We start from the raw sequence: 22,842 nt of genomic DNA, 5'->3' as shown, positions 1-22,842 counted from the left end.
CTCCTCCCTCTTTCTTTCTCTTTCATCTTTCCCTTCCCCAGATCCACCTGGTGGAGTCCGACCCCAATCACTTTGCCTCCCAGCTGGTGCAGACCTTCATCCACTATGACACCACAGACCACAAAAGAGACGAGGAGCATGCCCAGTATCTGCTGGGGCTTGTGCAGGAACGGGGCCTGCACCTGGATGGCTGCCTCTCCTACTGGGATGACTGCATGGTCCTGACAGCACTGATGTGTGAAGGGCTGGGTTTGCGCTGCAGCTCTCCCACTGCCATGCGTGTGGCCAAGCAGAAGAGCCGCACTCACTTGCATTTGCTGCGGCGGCGCAAAGAGGGGGCCCGTTGGCCCTCAGCAGCTCTCTATGCTGTGCCCTGCTGTCACCTGGAGAGTCATGCTGATGTGGAGCGAGCTGCCAGCCACATCAACTTTCCTGGGGTCATGAAGTTAGAGTATGGGGCAGGAGCCGTGGGGGTGAAGCTGGTGGAGGATGCACAGCAGTGCCATCTGCACTTCGACAAGATTTCCAGGGACCTGCAGGATGACTCTGACCATCCAGGCATCGGGCTGGGCTGGGGCAATGCCATGCTATTGATGGAATATGTGTCTGGAACTGAGCACGATGTGGATCTGGTGATATACGAAGGGAGGATGCTGGGGGCATTTGTGTCTGACAACGGACCCACCCGAGTACCCAATTTTACTGAGACGGCAGCCTGCATGCCCACCTGTCTGCCCCCTGACCGTGAGGCACAACTCATCCGTGCTGCTTACCAGTGCTGTTTAGGCTGTGGCCTCACTGATGGTGTCTTCAATGTGGAGCTCAAGTTGACAGCAGCTGGCCCCAAGCTCATTGAGATCAACCCCCGCATGGGTGGCTTCTATCTCCGCGACTGGATCCAAGAGATCTATGGCGCCGACATCATGCTGGCCTCTGTCATGGTTGCCTGTGGAGTGGCTCCAATCTTGCCTGCCCGCTCTCGTCCTCGCACACACCTGGTGGGAGTGATGTGCTTGGTCTCGCAGCACTTGCAAGCCCTCAAGTCCACTGCCAGTCTGGAGGCACTTCAGGCCCTGCATGAGCGTGGGGTCATCCGCCTCAACCTGCTGGATGATGAGCTAGTGTCCAGCGAGTATGAAGAGCCCTATTGCAACGTGGCCTGTGCCAGTTCTAGTCGCCAGGAGGCCTGCCTCAAGCTCCTAGGCATCTGCCAGGTGCTAGGCATCGATTCACTGCACTACCCTGTCACCCATTTCCTTTCTCATTTCAAATAGCCATGGAGAAATGGCTCCCTCAGTCTGAAGCTGCGCTTGCGCATTCTCCAGCAAGGGAGCCTTGCCTATCCCACCTGTTATCCTTCCCTTTCTCCCAACTCAACACTGGGGGTTGCACTACACAGATACCCTATATTCCTTAAGTTTTTCTCAAGTGGCTGCTGTCTCCCTCAGGAAGGAGCGTGGCACCATCTGGTGCCATCTCTGGTAAGTGCCACACCCACAACACTCCCACCTTCGAATGGGCTCATGTCCTCCTTTGTGGGGAGGCAGAAGACCCTCATAGTCCCACCGTTTTTCAGCCCTCTCTTTGAAGTCATCTTTCCTCTTTTTTCAGTTCTGGTTAATTTCTCTCCACATTAGTTCCTCAGTTGTTCCTTCCTACTGTCATTAATACAAACAAGTTCCAGTCTTTTCATCTTCTCTTTCTTCCACTGGGGAAAGAGTGTTGGTTTCTAGCAAGGCAGCCCTTGCAGCAAATGTATCTCACACTTCCAAGATGAGTGGAAGAGAGGAGCTGAGTCAGATCTTTTTCAGATCTTCCATCGACCAGTATACTTCTCCAGTGATCCTACAAGAACAAAGGAGCATGTGCTGAAATGAGCACTAGCTTTTTCCTATGTTGAAATCTGGTATGCAAATGCCATCTACTTTACAAACAAGCCCCCAAGCTTCTTGGCCAATCTATTGTAACAGAAGGACCATATGCAAGTCCTATAATAAATAGGTAGTACTTACAGAGTAGTAGAATGTAAAGCACATTAAAAGTTAGTTTTACTGGCTCAGCATTTAAAATCCCACAGCTAACTTCCACTCAAGAGCTAAAGAGCATATACAGGTCTGTGCTCATCGGATAATAAAGAGCAATAGAACAACTCTGATTAACCACTAACATACTTGCTTAGGGAGGAGAGAGGCCATGATGCAAATTATTCCTGCTTGTGAAGGGAACCTGCTATAAATAAATAATCTCTTTGCTCCTGCAATGCCCCAGAGACCCTGTAGTAGGATATCACTGTGACAACTTCCAAGCATGTTGAAATAACCTATTAACATAGACGTTCCAGAGGAAGACAACAGCACCAGCACTCTTGACTTTCCTTAAAATATAAAGCCTTCCAGTGTAACCCCAATGCCTCTGAAGACCCTACACTACAAAGAAACCATAGTGCCGGCACTCCGGACCATTTCTGCAATAACAAGCCATGACCTTGCCGCTACTGAATTGCAATGAAGTAGCCAGGCTTTGTGCTTAGTCTTAGCATCCCCAAATAAGTAATGTTACTTAGTACCAGCATCCTTAAAAATGCCTATAATTGGCATGAAGAGAGAAGCTAAAACAGTGCTCTAACTGGTATAGTGGAAGAGTCTCTGTCTTTTTAATAGCTCACAGGCTCCCTGCTTCTTCCATAACAAGTGGAAGAGAAATGGCAGGATAGGGCATCTAAAGGGCCTTGGAGGACAATCCTGAGCCTTGTGAGGCTTGAAATGACAGACTATGATCCCTTTGAGGGAGAGGGGAGGCAGGAACTGGGAACCCCAGGGTGCCCATGATTGAGTGACTAACAGCAGGACCATTAGTTAAGTATGCCCTCCTAACATGGGTTCATGACCCTGCCTGCCTTCCTGCCTATCCTTCCCCCACTTGTGTAACCAGGCAGGCATAATAGTTCCTCCCCCCAATAAAATGCCTTGTAAAAATATCCAGGCTACAGAGGTGTTATTTGCACCTGCTCCCCAGCTCACCGTCCAGCACGCAGCCATTTACAAGCAGAAAAGAAAGTTGGTGGAGAAGACTTGCTGAGCAACCAATGGAATGAAGAGAAGACCCTTCATGACCTTTGTGGACTTGTTTCCTTCAGGGAATCATCCACGCACTTCCACAAGTAACTTGCCCTAAAGGGGGTGAGGGGAGGTGGGCAGAGGGTGTTCCAGTGTGATTGCCCACCATCTTACATGAAGAACAATGGCAGTTTTCATTTAGCCCTCTGGCTTGGAAACCCTTTTAGCTTTGATTCCTGGCCTTCATAGGGTGTACGTTCCTCATTGAAGTGATTAGAGATGTTGGACTGGAAAGAACCCCATACAATTGGGAGGAAGACAAAACTATTCCCCTTTTGTCTTTGTAGACATGCAACACTTTGCAGACATATTCCCTCATTTCATCTATGGTTCTTCTCTAAGAAGGTGGGGAGTGACATTTTGCAATGTGGAAGTTAGAGATAGCTTTCCAGGCACTGCCCCCGGTTCTGCTTTATCCCACACAAGCTTAGTAAGAAATGACCTCATGGGAAGAACCAGTCTTCTCAGCTTCTTTGGATGAAGCCTGACAATTTTAGGTCGCAGAGAACCAAGACTTCATTCACCAGAACTGGCCCAAAGGTTTGCTGCCTTCTCTCCACAAAACAATCTTTTAAAGCCTAAAGTGCCTGTGAATTCTAAAGATACAAAGTGACCAGTGAAGAAAACCAGGCTATGTGAGTGGAATGGGCCAAACAAAATTGGAAGAAATTTAGGCAAACTTGCTTAATTTGCATTGCTGTCTGATCGTGAAATAGTTGCCTCATGTTGTCATGACATCTGCAGAGCTGAGGGTTGCTAAGGAGTGTGAGGAAAGTGCCTAAGCAGAGAACTGGTGGGAGAGTAAAAGCACTAAAGTGGAGAAGGGCCTCCTGGCAGAGCAAATGGAGAGGCGAGAAAAGAAGATGAAGGAATTGCCAAGCTTCTGTTGATTCAATGGGAATGCAAGAACTTCCGCACTTAGCACCCTGCAGCTTTAATCGTTTCCTTTATAAATTTGGAATTGGATGTTTCAACATCCTGGTTACTGTCATCCAATCCTTACTTCTTCCCTCATGAATGCCAACCTGATAGCTTCCTCATAATGAATGAAAACAGTTTTCTTTAATAATCTGGATATTATTCTAAATTGTCTAGCCCCATACATTTTAATAGGTATAAGAACCTCTGGTCTGCAGGTCTAATCTCACAGAGGTGCCCAATCCAACCTACAGAATGTATCCCCAAACAGCTCTTCCTGTCATGGCAGCGAAAAGACATGATTCTTTAATCTACAGCAGCGGACAGTGTGGACTGGTTAATGTCTAACCAGATGATGATTCTAGAGACATTTTCTCTTGGTTCTTGATCTCGGACTATAGTGGCATTCAGATCACAGCAGAATCTACTACGCAGCACTTGTGGATAAATCATTTTCTTAAGAGAGCTATTTGAAAGAAGATCATGATGGATAGTGGAGAAGGTTTTGCTGTCGAAAATGAGCAGTTCGCAAGTTCAGTAAACCACAGCAGCTAAATGACACCTTGGCAGGATTAATCCCAGAGGTTTCTAGTTGCTTTTCAAAAATAATGTATTAGAAAACAAATTAATTTAGAACCAACAAAAAGCTTGGAACAAAGTATAGAGTACTGACCCATGGAATCACTATGTTAGTAAGCCTCTTCCACTTCTAAAGACCTCAAATACTGTAGAGAGGGTTCTCAATTATAGGAAGAAATCTCTACCAACATCATAGTCCAACTTTCTTAGCAAGAAAATATATGGTACTATACCCCAACTTCTCTATTAAATCTGTATGGTGTGCGCACCTATGCCCTACCCTTTGGTGCTTTCAAGTCATTTCTGGCTTATGGAGGCCCTAAGGCAAGCATGTAGGGTTTTCATGACAGAATTTGTTCAAGAGAGTTTGCCCTTGCCTTCTGAGGCTAAGAAGGTGTGACATGCCTAAGGGCACCCAGGAGGCTTTCATGGCCAAAGCCTGGTCTTGCAGTGTCCTAGTCCAACATTCAAACCATAACACCTGCTGGCCCCCCTGAACTGCCAAATGCTAATTTCTATAGCTCAAAACAAGTTTTTAAGCCTTTCAAAAAGAAAAGGAATATCAAGTGACTGCAAGAGGCTGACCAATTCACAGCTCTGGGACAATTAGCTTCCGCCAGAGCTTTGACTGCCAATGTCTGATTTTGCAAAGTAAAGATACATGGAGTGAGACTAAATCTGGGCAATGACACAAAGACTAACATCAAGAAAGACAACAGCAAAGTCATGGCCAGTTCCAGGTCCTGGAAGGTTTTAAAGGTAAGTCCTAAGAATTGAATCTGGAAGATAAAAGGAAGCCAGTGCAGTGGCCTAAGCACTTGATGGGTATGTCCACTGCCTTAGCTTTCATTAGGAGATGTGCTGCACCATCTTGCCTTAGCGTCCTAGTAATCTACATGAAGAGCCCCACAGAACATTACATGTAGTCAATTCTGGAGGTTGTCAAATATTGCTTTAAAAATGCTTTTCTCAAAAACAGACTGGCTGGGAATTCCCCCCCCCCCCCCCCCACCATGACCACCATTGTTGGAATTCAGTTAAATGCAACAGTACTTTTAAGACCAGTCATCCATATTGGATGTACATCAATCTCATCACAAGCACTGCAACCCTTTCCAACAACTGGGAACTCCTTACTTGTTTCCTCTTAATCCATTCAATCAGCCTCCAGATACCAATTTAGGGACCAGTAGCCACTTCCATCGTAGCTATGAATATGTATGTTCATGTATATATACTCCAAAGGTCTCCCAATATTTTCCTATAGCTGTTTAACAGCATTACTGTTAAGTGGAAATTCACACACTAATTCCTGTAGAGTTGATAAGCACTCTCATGTCCATCCTCTGAGCATAAGCAAACAAAATGGAGCAAGACCATTTGAGACCTAGCCCTGAAAACCCAATTCCACGGGATCAGTGGTCTGAACCTTTGGTCTTCTATATGGGAATTTCAACTCCCCGAAGCCCTGGCTAGTATTGCAATGGCCATGATTCAGGCTGCTGGAAGCCGAAAATGTCTGGAGGACCAAAGATTGAGAATCCTATGTTACAATGTTATTTCAAATTAATGGTGTGATTTCCAGTATCAAAAGCTGTAGAAACATCCAGCAAGGTCCATGGGGAGCTGTGTACCTGTAGAAAGAGAATCCACCAAGCATGCTAAAAGTCTTTCCCATCCCATGACAAAATAAAAAATCTATCTGAAAATGGCCAAAAAGGGATTTTATCCAGAAATCTGTGGTCCAATTGAATGTAGAACAGGAGTATAAGAAAACAAAGCTAGAGAACACATAAATAAGCTTACTCAGGAAAAGTATGGGGGCTTTGTAGGATAAGAAGCAAATACTGGTAGCTCGTGTTACAAGAAAACTTTATTTGAGTAAGAATTGTATGAAGTAGAACAAGTTGTCTGGAGAAATGATGAAAGATGCACCTCTAAACTAAGGAGGCACAAGCGATGCATATTATAGTCTAGAGGAATCCAGTTCTTGCAACGTTATCATTTTTGTAGTTACATCTGTGTGTTTTAATTAAGTTTTTCAAAGGAGATCAAATCAAAATACTGTCTTATACGACAGTTCTAAACACATCTACTTAAGATTTTCTAGAAAGCATCATGAAGCAGACATAAATCTTTTTGAAATAGGATGTTAATGTGATATCCCTCAGGTTATTCACCTGATCTTGGATTTGGAGGATATCTTGTTTTTTGAAGCATTTACTATACATGTACCTCCACTTGATGGTTCTAACATCCTGTGTTGCTAGGAATGTTTTATCATATTTCACCTTTAAGGAGGTAAAAAAAGAGAGGGTGTGAAAATGACTAGAACTGAGTCCCATGCAAAAACACGCCAAGGCTGTAGGGCTGAGCTTAGTTACATCCAATAGCTTCCTACTTTTAACCAGTCTCTTGTCTCTGATCATAGTTTGGTGGTATTAGTACAAGTATCAGATGCAGAACCCCTATGGGATGCATCGTTCACATGCTGCTCTAATGTTAATAGCTGTCTTCAAAAATGCAGAAAACATCACATCACGTGTTATGTGAACATGTGCATGTCTTCAAGTTGACTTATGGCAACCCCATGAATTCCTTAGGCAAGGAATACTCAGAAGTGGTTTTCCCAGCTCCTGCCTCTGAAATAATATCACTGAGATTCAAGGAAGCTTTCAAATATAAAGACTAATATTAAAACTAATGTGTTGCCGAAGCCTTTCATGGTCAGAATCACTGGGTTGCTGTGAGTTTTCCGGGCTGTATGACCATATTCCAGAAGCATACTTGTCAGGAGATATTGCTTCTGGAAGATGGCCATACATCCAAGAAAATTCACAGCAACTCATTAAGAGTAACATTCTTAAAATTAAAACATAGTTGGCATGAATTAAAAGGTAAGAAATCAAACCAAGAAAGCACATGCTATTATTTACATTATTATTACTTTACATCACCAAGGATCAGAAGAGCTGTAAGCAGTTGAAAGCAACTGAAGCACAAAGAGAGTATTGATGGAATTTTACAGCACTAGACATAGCTATGAAAATTCACTTCCCACCTTGTTGATGATTAAAAACAGCTCAAATATCACTGCCACGTTCTACAAATGGCAAAGACTAATAAGAATTGATTCAGCTAAATTCCTGTTTATTGTGCCTTTCAAGTATAGTAATTTGGAATGCATTTCTCTGTGACAGAGAATGTCTAGGGTTTCTGCTTGTTGAAATCTTGTGAACAACCACCCAGGGTCTTTCCTATGGGGCTGGAATACTATACCTAAGTAATCTGCCACACCTGCATAGCTGCCTCAGTCATGTATAGTTCCTGGTCTGAGGAACTATTACCTTGCAGAAATAGATCCCCTGTGGAATTCTACCTATGTTATAAACACTGCTTATATCTTATTATTGCTTGTGAAAATATATAGCACGCAGCATCTCAAGGGTAGAATCATATACAATCACATCTCAGTTAAGGAAGTAGATTATATTCCAGGGCATTACTTCTTTGATAGAAACTTGGTACCAGACTCAGAAATATGGAATGAATAGCAATAGGTACCTATACCATCCGACAGCTGAAACTATGTACATGTGAAATGAAGCAATGTGAAGAGGGTTCAATAAGTCAAGAAAAACATTTTGAACTTTCCAGAGAGCATTTAAAAGCTTCCAAAGTGCACCCAGGGAATGGAATTGGGTTTTTTCCCCCTAGCTTCTACTTTTTTGTGCCATTTTGGTAAAAGAGATCTATGTTTCTTTAACATGCTGGGAGTAGCGAGTGAGGCAGTCTTATCTACTCTGTCCTTTTTCTCTCTGTTTTGTCATGCATACTCAACAAGGGATTCTGGAGGCAATGCTGTTTAGCTTGTCTGTTGTGGGCAGGCATACGTGGCTACAGTAGGATGGGCCTAAGCAAAATCCTCTTTCTCAACTCAAACTTTTTATTGTATTGTTTACTGCAGTCAGGCTACTGGAACCTGGTACTGGAAGTCAGTGTTTCTCTAGCTTTAAAAAAAAGCATCCAACTAAACAGATAACAAGAGGAAAAAGTGCCCAGAATTAAAACTTTGTCAAAAGAAGTTTCTTATGTCAGAAGCTTTAATTGATGTATACTTGTAGCCCTCTAGATCTTGAGAAACTGAACTCTCAGAAGCCAATTCACCACAGCCAAGAGTAAGGGATGCTGAAAAGTGCAGTGCAACAATAACAACCCCAACCACTGAATTACACTATCATCTTTCACTGAAAATCTAACACATGCTAGTCCATCGACTATGTAGACATTCGCTTGCATATAGTGCTAATCATTCACATGACCAGTTCCAAATCTCACTTCTCTAACACAAAAGGTAAGCCTCTACCACTGCCCCACATCTTAAACATGATCAGAATCCAAACACTTTCTAAACTTCTGACTGACAGCCAAATGCAAACTTCATTCACCTGTAACCCTCTGGTGACTTTAAAATAAAACACAATATTTTTCTAATTTTTTTCAAGCAAGTTCAAACTACTTGGTCTGAGGCCAAGTTTTGTGAGCACTGGTGTGATAAGCTTATGCACACAAATGGAGGTTTAAGAGTGGTGAGAATTCCCAGCAAACTTGTACATGGTGCAGAAAGGAGACAAGAAGAAACTAGAGGTTTATGTGTAAGACAACAAAGAAGACGGAGGAGTTTCAGGAAGTATGTGGCTGCAAGGCATGGCCTGAGGAGCAAGAGTATAAATCTTTGCATAGGCCAAGATTGAAACACCATTGAGCGCTATAATAGAGGAATGCATGGGATACAAATGTAAAACACAGCGCTTTCAAAGTACCATAATATGTGGCCATGGTATCAACTTCAGCATTCATGAATAAACCATTGCTCCTGCTTCATGGCAGCCTGATTTCATGGACTATAAGAGTACAAATGTCATTCAAAACTGAAGCCTAAAGAAATAAATTCCTTGTTAAGTCTACAAGATTGATTTAGTGTTTCTCTATTATATCTTTTGAAACGTATCCTCATTACTGCTGCTTTTGACCTTAGAAATTGTCTCTGGGCAAAATAGTCAAAGCAACTCAAAAACCAATGTGATTCTAGGTTGCATGAATACCTAGGAAGTTTAGGAAGCTACATTCCCACTTTATTTAGCTTTGGTCAGACCTCACCTGGAATTCCGTGTCCAGTTCTGAGCACTGCAATTCAAGAAGGATATTAACAATCTGGAATGTGTCTACAGAAGGGTAACCAAAATGGAAAAGGGTCTAGAAGCCAAGCCCTATGAGGAGTGGTTTAGGTAATTACGTTTAACACAGAGAAGATAAAGTTGAGAGGCAGCTATGTTTAAATATGTGTCACACTGAGAAGAGGGCAAGCTTGTTTTCTGCTGCTCTGAAGACTGGGAGACGGAGCAATGCATTTAGACAGAGGGAAAATAAACTCCTAAACTTTAGAAAGAACTTCCTGAGGATAAGAGCTGTTCAGCAGAAGAATATGATGCTGCCTCGGGAATGTGGTGGGAGTCTCCTTCTCTGGAGGTATTTATTCAGAAGCCGGTTGACTTTAATTATGTATGTTCCTGCATGGCAGGGAGTTGGACTAGATCAGTGGTTCCCAACCTTTTTTTGACCAGGGACCACTAGACCAGGAACCACTTTGACCAGGGACTACTCTCCAACATTAGTACCAAAAGGGTCATGAATCGGTTTTTGGTCAACTTTAGATTCGGTTTGGTTATTTTGGGTGCTGATTCAGAACATTGCATTGGATAGACCACATCAACTCTAGTTTCTGATACAGAACATATGCCGCCCAGTAGTTGCCATCTGCTCGCCCACAGAAAATCATATTTAATAAGCCTTGGCACTATAAGATGGTTTTGCAAGACCAGTTGCTCTTGATGCAACAGTGTAGTAACAGTGAGGCCATGAACCATATTTTAGTTCTTACAGGCCACTGGTGGTCCACGGACCACAGGTTGGGAACCACTGAACTAGATAGTCGTTATGGTCTCTTCCATACCTATAAGTATATTATTACTCAGAAATAATCTTCAGTAAATTTAATGGGGGTTATGTCAAGTTGTGTATAGAACCAGAACCTTAAAGTACTTACGCTTATTCTGGCTCTAGTACAACTCCACTAAATCCATTCAATCAATTGCTGAATTGTAAATCAACAATAATTATCAAGATCCTATCAACTTACTCATTTTCACATGTTTGCAGAACTGCAGCAAACTGTTCTCACATATCCTCAATGGGACTGGACCTGTTAACAGCGTTTAGAGCAGGGGTCCTAAAACTTTTTAAACAGAGGACCAAGTCACAGTCCCTCAAACTGTTGGAGGGCTGGATTATAACTTGAAAATAATATGAATGAATTCCTATGCGTACTGCACATATCTTATTTGTAGTGCAAAACCCACTACAAATAAGTTTGAGGACCCCTGGTTTAGAGAAACAATACAATAATTAAAATGAAGAACAATTTTAAAAAATATAAACTTATCAGTATTTCAATGGGAAGTGTGGGCCTGCTTTTGGCTGATGAGGTAGGATGATTGTTGTTGTGTGCCTTCAAGTCATTTCAGACTTAGGTTGACCCTGAGTGAGGGCCAGGTAAATGACCTTGGAGGGCCATATCTGGCCCCCGGGCCTTAGTTTGAGGACCCCTGGTTTAGAGAATCACAGAATAATAGAGTTGGAAGTGACTTCATGGGCCATCGAGTCCAATCCCCTGCCATGCAGAAAAACCTACATGAGAGGTTCGGTTGTTTATAGAATCATAGAATCATACAGTTGGAAGAGACCTTGTGGGTTATCCAGTCCAACCCCCTGCCAACAGGAAAACTGCATTCAAAGCACCCCCAACACATGGCCATCCAGCCTCTGTTTAAAAGCCTCCAAAGGACACACTATCACACTCCAGGGCAGAGAGTTCCACTGCTTAACCAATTACTAATCCACTTAATAGTAGCATTGCCTAGCCCACATTTGACTAGTTTGTTTACAAGAAGGTCATGGGGGACCTTGTCGAAGGCTTTACTGAAATCAACATATGCTACATTCACAGCATTCCCTGCATCTTAGGATCCTTGTCCCCCCTCCCTCCCCTCCCCTTTCCCCCCTAGTATTCTTCCATTCTGGAGTGTCCTTAACTCCCCGGGGTACGCAGTCCAGTAGTTGGTCAAGTTTCTTGTTAATTTCCCCTAGGTGGTTAACACCTAGGTGGTTAAGAATAACTTATACTGTGTTTCATAAGCTTGCACATATGGTGGGAATGGTGAGAGTTGAAGTCCAAAACACTGGAGGGCCCAAGTTTGCCCATGCCTGTTCTATAGTACTTTACTTAGGTGATCCCTCATTGTCTGAATAGGATAGTCTTCCAAGATTAGTGTACTGGTGGTGGGTCCGCAGGTGACTGTGGAGCCCTATTCTTGATCTGCATGTTCTCCCGCAGTGAGGGCATTCGTTTCCAGGTGGAAAATGGTCCTGGTCGGGGTTGGCTTGACACGTCTTCCTCTTGGCATGTTTCTTTTGCCCTCCATTTGTGCCTCTTCAAATTCTACAGCACTGCTGGTCAAAGCTGATCTCCAACTGGAGCACTCAAGGGCCAAGGCTTCCCAGTTCTCAGTGTCTATGCCAGACTTATTAAGGTTGGCATCTTTAAATCTCTTTTCCTGTCCACCAACATTTCGTTTTCCATTCTTGAGTTCAGAGTAGAGCAACTGCTTTGGGAGATGGTGGTCAGGCATCCGGACAATGTGGCCGGTCCAGTCGTGTTGACATTTGTCAATGCTGGTGGTTTTTGCTTCTTCCAGCACGCTGACATTTGTCCGCTTGTCTACCCAAGAGATTTGCAGGATTTTTTGGAGTTAGCGCTGATGTGACGTCTGTAGACAGCCCACGTCTCGCAGGCATATAGCATGGTTGGGAAGACAATTGCTTTATAAACAAGCACCTTGGTATCCCTACGGATGTCCCGGACCTCAAACACTCTCTGCTTCATTCGGAAAAAAGCGGCACTCGCAGAGCTCAGGTGGTGTTGTATTTCAGTGTCAATGTTGACTTTTGTGGAGAGGTGGCTGACTAGGTAGCGGAAATGGTCAACATTTTCTAATGTTACATCATTAAGCTGTATTTCTGGCATTGGAGAGGGATTGGCTAATATAAAAATGGCATAATCAAGGTTTGATTTTTGCATTGTTACCATATATATAGACTAGCCGTCCCCTGCCACACATTGCTGTGGCCCAGTCTGGTGATCTGGAAAATAAAGTAATGTGAAAGTGTTGGTTTCTAATATATGTAATTTCATTATGCTTGTGGGTAAACAGTATTTGATTATATTTTCTCACCCTGATGACGAGAGTTGGATTGGATGGCCGTAAGTATTTTCTATTGGTCATAGGGGTTCTGTGTGGGAAGTTTGGCCCAATTCTATCGCTTGTGGGGTTCAGCATGCTCTTTGATTGTAGGTGAACTATAAATCCCAGTAACTACAACTCCCAAATGTCAAGGTCTATTTCCCCCAAACTCCATTTGTGTTTCTAGTTGGGCATATGGAATATTTGTGCCAAGTTTGGTCCAGATCCATCATTGTTTGAGTCCACAGTGCTCTCTGGATGTAGGTGTACTACAACTCCCAAACTCAAGGTCAATGCCCACCAAACTCTTTTAGTATTTTCTGTTTGTCATGGAAGTCCTGTGTGCCACGTTTGGTTCAGTTCCATCAACCCTTTGGGGGAGATAGAGAAGAACAGAAATAAAGTTTTATATTATTATCATCATCATCATCATCATCATCATCATTGGTGGAGTTCAGAATGCTCTTTGATTGTAGATGAACTATAAATCCCAGCAACTACAACTCCCAAATGACAAACTCAATTTTTTGAGTGCTTGTCACTCCTTGGGTTAGTAGGTGTCTTGAGGCCAAATTTGGTGTCAATTCGCCCAGTGGTTTTTGTTATTCTAGTCCCACAAACGAATACTACATTTTTATTTATATAGACTAGCCATCCCCTGTGGCCCTCATGGGGGTTTCTGTATGGGAGGTTTGGTCCATTTCTATCATTGGTGGGGTTTGGAATGCTCTGTGATTGTAGGTGAACTATAAATCCCAGCAACTACAATTCCCAAATGTCAAGATTCTATTTTCCCCAAACTCCGCCAGTGTTCACATTTGGGCACATTGAGTATTTGTGTAGTTTGGTCCAGATCCATCATTGTTTGAGTCCACAGTGATGTAGGTGAACTACAACTCCAAAACTGAAGGTCAATGGCCCACCAAACCCTTCCAGTATTTTTTGTTGGTCATGGGAGTTCTGTGTGCCAAGTTTGGTTCAATTCCATTGTTGGTGGGGTTCAGAATGCTCTTTGCTTGTAGGTGAACTATAAATCCCAGCAACTACAACTCCCAAATGACAAAATCAATTTTTGGAGTGAACGACATACATACATTGGGTTGTTAGATGTCTTGTGTCCAAATTTGGTGTCAATTCATCCAGTGGTTTTTGAGTTATGTTAGTCTCACAAACGAACCTTACATTGTATTGTCGAAGGCTTTCATGGCTGGAATTACTCAGTTCTTGTGGGTTTTTTCGGGCTATATGGCCATGTTCTAGAAGCATTTCTCCTGACGTTTCGCCTGCATCTATGGCAAGCTTCCATTGTATTGTCGAAGACTTTCATGGCTGGAATCACTAGGTTCTTGTGGGTTTTTTCGGGCTATAGGGCCATGTTCTAGAGGCATTTCTCCTGACGTTTCGCCTGCATCTATGGCAAGCATCCTCAGAGGTAGTGAGGTCTGTTGGAAATAGGAAAATGGGTTTATATATCTGTGGAATGGCTGGGGTGGGGCACAGAGCTCCTCCCTGCTGGAGCTAGGTGTGAATGTTTCAGCTGACCACCTTCATTAGCATTTGAAGGCCTGGCTGAGCCTGGGAAAATCTTTTGTGGAGAGGTGTTAAGATGTGCCTGGTTGTTTCCTCTCTGCTGTTTTGCTGTTGTAATTTTAGAGTTTTTAAATACTGGTAGCCAGATTTTGTTCATTTTCATGGTCTCTTCCTTTCTGTTGAAATGCCTCTAGAACATGGCCCTATAGCCCGAAAAAACCCACAAGAACCTAGAACCTTACATTTTTATGTATACGGCTTCCCAAGCCGTGGGTGGTGGGATCCGTGGATACCGGGGCCTGGCTGCAAACCGGAAGCTGGTGGCGCGCGAGAGCCCCGCCTCCTCCTCTTCCCTCTTTCTGATCCGCGATTCCAAAATGGTGGCGCCTGCTGCCGGGGCGTGGGCGGGGCCAAGCGTCCTGGGCGGGGCCTGGGAGTGGTGACGTAGAGAGGGGCGGGGCCGGGCGCGCCGCGGGGGCAGCCGGGGTTCCCTCGCGATGGCCGGCGTCTTCGACCTCGACCTGGAGACGGAGGAGGGCAGCGACGGGGAGGAGCAGACTGAACTGGGGGGCCTGGTGAGCCGAAGGGAGGGGGGGAGGGAGGGAGGGGGGGAGGGGGGGCCTTGGCTCCAGAGGCAGCAATGGGGCTTCCTCCGGAGGAAGTGGGCTGCCCGGGGAAAGTTACTGACCCTCCTTTTCCTTGGCGCTGATCTCTCCCTCTCTCCCTCTCTCTCTCTCTCTCCCCATCTCCGCCTTCCAGGACGTGGACCCAGATCTCCGCTGCAGTGGCTCCGAGTGAGTACACCTTTGCTTCCCCTTGGGGTGCATCTGCACTGTAGAATTGATGCGGTTCCACAACACTTTACATACCGTGGTTCCAAACTATGGAATCGTGGGAGTTAGTTTGATGAGATCTTTAGCCTTCTCTGCCAAAGCCTTCTGGTGGCCTCACCAAACTACAACTCCCACAACTCCATAGCATTTGAGACATGGTAGTTCAAAGTGCTGTCAAACTACACCAAAGGCCTCATCACACTAGAGAAAAAGTCCACTTTAAATCTGCTTTCTGCCTCCAGCGGGATTTTGGGGTTTGTAGTTTAGGGAGGAGCCTTTAACAGCCTCGCCAAACTACAAATCCCAGAATTCTGCAGGAAGCAGAAACCGAATTTTAAGTGGATTTTTTCTCAAGTGCAGTGGTTCTCAACCTGTATGTCCCCAGGTGTTTTGGCCTTCAACTCCCATAAATCCTAACAGCTGCTAAACTGGCTGGGATTTCTGGGAGTTGTAGGCCAAAACACCTGGGGACCCACAGGTTGAGAACCACTGCTCTAGTGTGATGGAGAAGCTAATCTATAGTGTAGATGCACCCACACTGGAAATCGTCTATACACCACTAGATCTTCCTATCTAGACGTACTTGGTGGCGGGAATCTCAGACTTCTCTAGGATGATGTCAAGGCAGTTCAAGAGGTTTTGAACTAGTTTAACTGTGTAGTGGAGATATGCTTTGAGCTCCTGTCCAGAGAGGGAAATGTACCCCCAATTCCTTTAGCAGCAAATGCATATTTTTTAAAATACAATGGATGTCACTGTGAGATAATGGCACTTTAAATTGTTGCATAAGCCAGATGATGGGTCAGCACTGAGAAGGAAGGGAAACAAAAACAGGATGGAATGGGGAGAGGCCGGGAGTAATTAGGAGCATCATCATCATCAGCGCCTCACTGTGTTACTCACTAAGGCTCCTCTGTTTTATTTGTTTGGGTATTTAATGCCCTAGCTTTCTTTCGGTATAGGACTCCATGGCATGTTAAAATATAATTAAAACCAAAATAGATATACAGTGTTCCTTCACTTATGCGGGTGTTATGTTCCAGGACCACCCGCGAAAAGTGAAAATCCACGAAGTAGGGACGCTACATATGTATATCAAGTTCCGAGGGTGAGGCAGAAGCAAGGAGAGATTTAAAGACCCCGCGCACCTTTTTTTTGCTAGCTATTTCTGCTTTGCTTTGCAATGTATAAATTGTATAAATATGTGAGAGGAAGCCACAGGGAGGAGGGAGCAAGCTTGTTTTCTGCTTCCTTGGAGACTAGGACACGGAACAATGGCTTCAAACTACAAGAGAGGAGATTCCATCTGAACATGAGGAAGAACTTCCTGACTGTGAGAGCCGTTCAGCAGTGGAACTCTCTGCCCCGGAGTGTGGTGGAGGCTCCTTCTTTGGAAACTTTTAAGCAGAGGCTGGATGGCCATTTGTCAGGGGTGATTTGAATGCAATATTCCTGCTTCTTGGCAGGGGGTTGGACTGGATGGCCCATGAGGTCTCTTCCAACTCTTTGATTCTATGATTCTATCTCTCTTGATTGGCTGCCTCTCTCCCAAGGGGGACGGTGAACCCCCTTCCACACTCCATCGTTGCCCAGAGGCAGGATTAGAACGCCACTCTGGGCAACGGCAACCATTCATAAACTGGGAGGCAAAAACCCGCGAAACAGTGAGTCCACGAAAAGTGAAGTAGCGAGGGAACACTGTAGATATAGCTATAGATAGATAGATGCTTCTAGTCCATCAGATTGCCATGGAGTTAGTGGATTTTTTTAAAAAAAACTCTATAAACAACATGGTTTGCATTCCAGATAGCTATAGGAAGAAAGTTAATAGAAATGTTTCCTATCAACATATCCTCCCACTAGCCCCTCACACACACACGCCTCATCACACTATGTTCAGAAGGTGATCCTTTGTTTCAGGAAGTCTTTTCAGAGATCAATAGGATTTTTAGGAAAAGGGGAAGGATAGGGAGCTTTATTCCCAGAATTTTACTACCTTCATGTGGATTTTAAGTGCTTGGATGCCACAAATGTGTGCTATCAATCTCCTGCCCTTTGAAAACCCCAAAGGCCTCCTTTCAGGGGGCACCTCCATGTCTTGCCCAGTTCCCTTTTCAGTTTCCTTGTCTTCTTTCCTACCTTCAGCCTGGTGCCAGGATATTATGAAGAAATTGAAATCTCTGAGCACATTGTCAACCATGGCCCAGAGCGCATTGGACCCCACTGCTTCGAGCTGCTGCGTGTTTTGGGCAAGGGCGGCTATGGCAAGGTGAGGAATGGACTGAAGGGGTAGGAATGGGAAACTGTACCACATTAAAGGTGCCCAAGATCCCATTGCCATTCGGGATGTGCAACTCTGTCGCTTTAAAGCAGGTGTCCTCAAACTTTTTAAGCCAGAGGCCAGTTAACAGTCACTCAAACTATTGGGGGCGGGGGCGGGGGGTGGACTATAGTTTGAAAAAAACTTGAACTGATTCCTTTGCACGCTGCAGATATCTTATTTTTAGTGCAAAAATAAAAAACACGAAAGAACAATACAATATGTAGAATGAAGAACAATTTTAACCAACATAAAATCACCAGTATTTCAAGTGTGGGCCTGCTTTTGGCTGATGAGATAGTCAAGTTAATGAGGATTGTTGTTACTGCGTGCCTTTAAGTCATTTCAGACTTAGGGTGACCCCAAGTCTAAAGTTTAGGGAGGGTGGCGGGTAAATAACCTTGGAGGGCTGCATCTGGCCCGTTGGCCTTAGTTTGAGAACCCTTGCTTTAAAGCCTTCAGTGCAATGGACTAGTTCAGCAGGAAGGTAAAGGGGGCACCTTGACATGGAAAAATGGAACAAGAGCACCTCCTCATGGCCGGAATTGAGCATTGCCTCCAGATGCCAGAGATGAAAAGGGCAAGGCCTTTACCTTGTCTATGTATTGTATGTCATCGTTTGTTCATTGTGTATAATGGACTTATATGTGTACTGTAATCCACTCTGAGTCCCTCCGGGGAGATAAAGAAGAATATAAATAAAGTGTATTATTATTAACTGTGCTCCTCCAGGTGTTTTGGACTTCAACTCCAAGAAATCCCAGACAGCTTACCAGCTGTTAGGAATTGTGGGATCTGAAGTCCAAAACATATGGAGGAGCTCACTTTGAGAAACTCTGGTTAGATGCAGACAAAGGATTTAAGATGCCAGACTTTCTGGAGACTTCCAAACTTTTCTCATTCACAGAATATAATATAGTCAATGTCAGGCAGCAAATAGAGGTTCACATGCTGGTAGGCTCTTTCATGAAAAAAGATTTCTGTACATATACAGCAGAAGGCTCAGCCAGAACACTCTTTTTTCAGTGTGGAGGCAGTGTTTTATATAAGGGTGTTTGCCACCCGAGGCTGTTTTTGCAATAATTGGAAGTCTCCTAAGGCTCCCTGGTCTCTTCCACCCTCAAACAAAATGGTGAAAAGGGGGATTTTCTACTTCTTAAACTTTCCAGTTGTGGTAGTTGTGCTGTGTGTATTTTAGGATCACAGCCCTCCTAAAACCCAGTTTGAAATAATCATAAAATGCATGCCTTGCTATGTCCATTATTTATTGATTTATTGATTTATTTTCAGATTGGTGTCTAGTGAGCCTATGCAGGTTCCTGAAAGCTGAAAAGTAGCCCCAGAAGCAATATAAAATCCCACCCTCATTTTTGTTCATACTTGTTCATATTGAGGTGCATTCAGTCCATCCCATAGCATAGACATGTGTCTTACCTTAGCAAAAAGTAGGCCAGAGCACTTCTCTGTCAAATAACAGATTAGCCAATACCACCAGCACTGAAACTACCAGTTACCAGTTGTGTCACAAATTGTCCTCATTTAAGAAGGAAGTGAGGCAGACAAAATAAGAAAAGGGGGAACAGAGAGAGAATTGGACGTGTTGGCTAATTCAAACACAGATTGGCTGCACCACAGTGATGAAGATATTTATTCTATTTCCACTCATTCTGTAAAAATAGAAGGACTCATTGTATGCCCACAGTGACAGTTTTGCCACCAGTTTTGCAGATCAAATTGCTTGTGTCTGGTATAAACAAGACCTTATGTGTTTATGGCTCTCATTTTAAGCTTGGCATTTAAGGACCCAGAGGTGTCTGGTTTTATTTGGGTTTATTCCAGTCAGTGTGGAAAGCACAGTGAGGCATGTAGCAACCACCATTTGCAGCTGAGAGTTCTGTGAAAACCAGCTGGATCTTTAACTAAATGGGATTATATGTGCATAATTGAGGAAGAGCGTTGTGCCAGGTGGCTTAAAGTCACAGCCATTTGATCTTGACTTCCACCACCAAACCTGGGTGTGAGTGATAACTGGATGATCCTGTTACTATCATGTTTTCAAGCTTCCTTTTTAGATAATCAACCCGCAAGTTGTCAGTATGCTTGGGATATTGTTGATAATCTGGATCTCTGTTAATGCAGATTTCATCCTAGACATGACTTTGTAACTTTGGCAAGTAATCTCTACTTAAAAATTAGTAGATGAGTTTGCACATAGATTATCAGGTTACATCTTTTAGACTCCTCCATATCAGTGACAGTGGAGAGAGTGCTCCTTAAGTGGCACCATTCTTATTAAGGACGTTCCAGCATATGACCAAATGCCCAGAGCTGGCCATGCCATGCTGAAGTATCCTTCTCAATACTTCTACATTAGATTCACAGAGACACAATGTGGTGCAGTTGATCTGTTGATGACATCTGGTTCTACTCCTCATTGAGCATCTCTGCTTACTTGTATCTGACTGTTCCTGGGCCTGGCTGTGAGCAGTCAGAAAGAAGCTAGATCTAGACATGACCAAGGGTTCATCTACACCAGTGGTTCTCAACCTGTGGGTCCCCAGAAGTTTTGGCCTTCAACTCCCAGAAGGAGGCGAAAACACCTAAGGACCCACAGGTTGAGAACCACTGCTGTACACTGTAGAATTAATTCACCCTGACCCAACTTCAACTGCCATGACCCAATGCTATGGAATCCTGGGAATTGTAGTTTGGTGAAGCACCAGCAGACTTAGGCAGAGAAGGCTGAAGGCTTTGTCAAACTATGCCCCCATGATTCCCTAGCATTGAGCCATGGCACTTAAAGTGGTGTGAAATTGTTTTAATTCTACAGTGTAGATGCCAACCCGCCACTTTTCTGTTATGAAATACTGAGATGAATGGCTCCAAATGACTCCAATATTCTCACAGATAGATAGAATACTGCACTTTGGGATTGCCTTTTGCTGAAATTACTCTTGCATTGAAAGTTATGCAAGGAAAAGTAACTGGTGATTGGGAAATTGGCAAGATTGGTGCCTATAGTTGAGTATTTATGGATTCTTCTCCAAGAATTATTTAGTACATGGGTGTTATGACTAGATGTCTACACTGGGGCAACTATGGATAGAATGTACAGGATCAAGTCTCTTTAATTTAGATCCATGACATACTGATGCATTATGGATTGGTTCTGATAACTGATGGATCTATCAGAGGTTGAAGAGGCGATTATTGAAAAAATCTAAATACACAACAGGACCTTCAGGTATACTAGTACTTGACTTCTGTGGCAAATAGCTGCTCTTTTCTTATTTTAGTGGCTGAGCTAAAGGGGGAGGGGTGCAGCTGTTTTGCACTATTGATTTTATACTAGCCAGAAAATATTCCATAAAATCTGTCTTATGATCCTGATCTTGCTGCCTTCCTTGGTTTCCGTTGTAGGTATTCCAAGTACGGAAGGTGCAAGGCACAAATGCTGGGAAGATCTTTGCTATGAAAGTGTTAAGGAAGGTAAGTTGTTTGTCCTGCTGTTGGTATGTGTTTTTCTTGTTACGTACCCGACCTTGAATATCAGTGATTTCAATGGCTCAGGGTAGTCCCGACAGATGCAGATCAACAGATTATATCCTTATGTTCATGGTTGCTATGGCAGTGTAGTGATCAATCTTCAGCCAAAAAGCTTCTAATCGTCAGATGGCAAATTCAGCACTACCTCTACCATTCCACTACCATGGCCTTTGAAAGTCTTATGAAGGGTCAACAGAATCAGATTTTGTTGACCGTTGTTTCTTCCCCTGTAGGCCAAGATTGCCTGTAATGCCAAGGACACGGCCCACACAAAGGCTGAGAGAAATATCTTGGAGGCCATCAAGCACCCATTCATAGTGGACCTCATGTATGCCTTCCAAACTGGTGGCAAGCTCTACCTCATCTTGGAATGCCTCAGCGGTATGGAAGCCAAGTCCTCTTTACTTCAAGGAGAGGGGTGGGACTCTTCTGGTGCTTTCATTCAACAGGCTGGAATTTCTGCCTTTTTATTGTTGAAGGTGGGAGGACAGACTGCCCTCAAGCAAGCTGATGTTGTCTCTTTTCTGTGTGTTTACTAGGAGGGGAACTGTTCATGCAGCTGGAGCGCGAAGGCATCTTTATGGAGGACACAGCCTGGTCAGTGAAAATGCTACCATTGTCTGTACAGGGATAGTCAGGATAACTGGAGCTTAGCTGCAGGCTTTCACTCTAGTATTTTGCACTCACCAGAGCTGGGAAAAGATGATAAGGGAGGTAGTTGGGAAATGTTAAGAATCCACCTCTTTGCAAGCTGATCCTTATATGCCAATTGCACCACCTCCATTGAGTTTGGATTAACTAACGTTGCTGATATAAATAGTTCCCAAAACAGTGTGAATGCTTTAACAGCCAGTATTCTTGATAGAAGGAATCCATTGGCTCAAACTGATTAAATAAGTAGCAGCCAAGGGAGGGGGATTCTTAGATGTGAGAAGCCTGTTCACGTGATCTTTTTGGCCTTTTCAATATAAGATGGGAAGGTAAACCAGAAATGGTTACTCTTTCCATCTTTTCTTCTAGTGTGGATTGCTTGTTTGAATAATAATAATAATGATAATGATAATAATCTTTGTTTATATTCTGCTCTATCTCACCCAAGGGGTCTCAGGGCGGATTACAGAACACATATACAGCAAACATTCAATGCCATTATACAATTAATCATCTAGCTTTGCTAGACTACTAACTTTAAAGATAGTTAAATTAAAGTCATAACTGTAGTCCCTCCATTCTTTTTTTAACACCGAATGTACATAATTTTGTAGTTAAGAGAGATGTCAAAGGATGCTGGTCATCTTGTCTTTGTTACATTGCTGAATTACCTATAGTCTTACATGTATTTATTTAAAAGTCAATTCCACTGGATTTACCAGGGTTTGTTTGCAACTGTGTGTGAATTGCAGGCTGCACAGATTTTATTTGTGCTTGAATACCTTTCTAAAGTATATTCTTAAGCACTGCAACTTCACTGTATGAGCTTCTTTTTCATGGGTTCGACACAGAACTTGAAAAAGTGGCCATTATGTATGGGGAATTCTGGGAGTTGTTGAAAAAGTAACTTTGCTAAGGCAGAAATGATGTTCTGTTGTTCTATTGGAAAGGCCAAATCTGAGCAATGGTTTTGTGTTATCCCCACAATT

General features: G+C 43.6%; 2 protein-coding genes across 3 annotated transcripts in view; both read left to right on the top strand.

The window, feature by feature from the left end:
- The window catches only part of CARNS1 (carnosine synthase 1), a 35,938-nt gene extending 32,961 nt beyond the window's left edge, over positions 1 to 2,977 (top strand). The window contains exon 10 of the mRNA XM_060772382.2: positions 42 to 2,977. Within this exon, the coding sequence (XP_060628365.2) occupies positions 42 to 1,274 (1,233 nt within the window). The 3' untranslated portion in view covers positions 1,275 to 2,977. The remainder of the gene's footprint in view (positions 1 to 41) is intronic.
- Positions 2,978 to 3,074: 97 nt separating this feature from the next.
- RPS6KB2 (ribosomal protein S6 kinase B2) overlaps positions 3,075 to 22,842 on the top strand; it is a 32,426-nt gene continuing 12,658 nt past the window's right edge. Inside the window, exons 1-6 of one of the 2 annotated variants that reach the window (XM_067461249.1) lie at positions 3,075 to 5,372; positions 15,263 to 15,297; positions 17,482 to 17,605; positions 21,077 to 21,145; positions 21,436 to 21,583; positions 21,742 to 21,799. In XM_067461249.1, coding sequence (XP_067317350.1) covers positions 5,340 to 5,372; positions 15,263 to 15,297; positions 17,482 to 17,605; positions 21,077 to 21,145; positions 21,436 to 21,583; positions 21,742 to 21,799 — 467 coding nt within the window. In that variant the 5' untranslated portion in view covers positions 3,075 to 5,339. Of the gene's footprint in view, positions 5,373 to 14,961; positions 15,079 to 15,262; positions 15,298 to 17,481; positions 17,606 to 21,076; positions 21,146 to 21,435; positions 21,584 to 21,741; positions 21,800 to 22,842 lie in introns of those variants that run through there. The other variant, XM_060772416.2, reaches the window with a different exon arrangement.

This window comes from Anolis sagrei, chromosome 1, assembly GCF_037176765.1.
Source record: "Anolis sagrei isolate rAnoSag1 chromosome 1, rAnoSag1.mat, whole genome shotgun sequence".
NCBI lineage: Eukaryota > Metazoa > Chordata > Lepidosauria > Squamata > Dactyloidae > Anolis > Anolis sagrei.
Note: the sequence above shows the minus strand (reverse complement) of the source record. Positions and strands in the feature narration are given on the sequence as shown.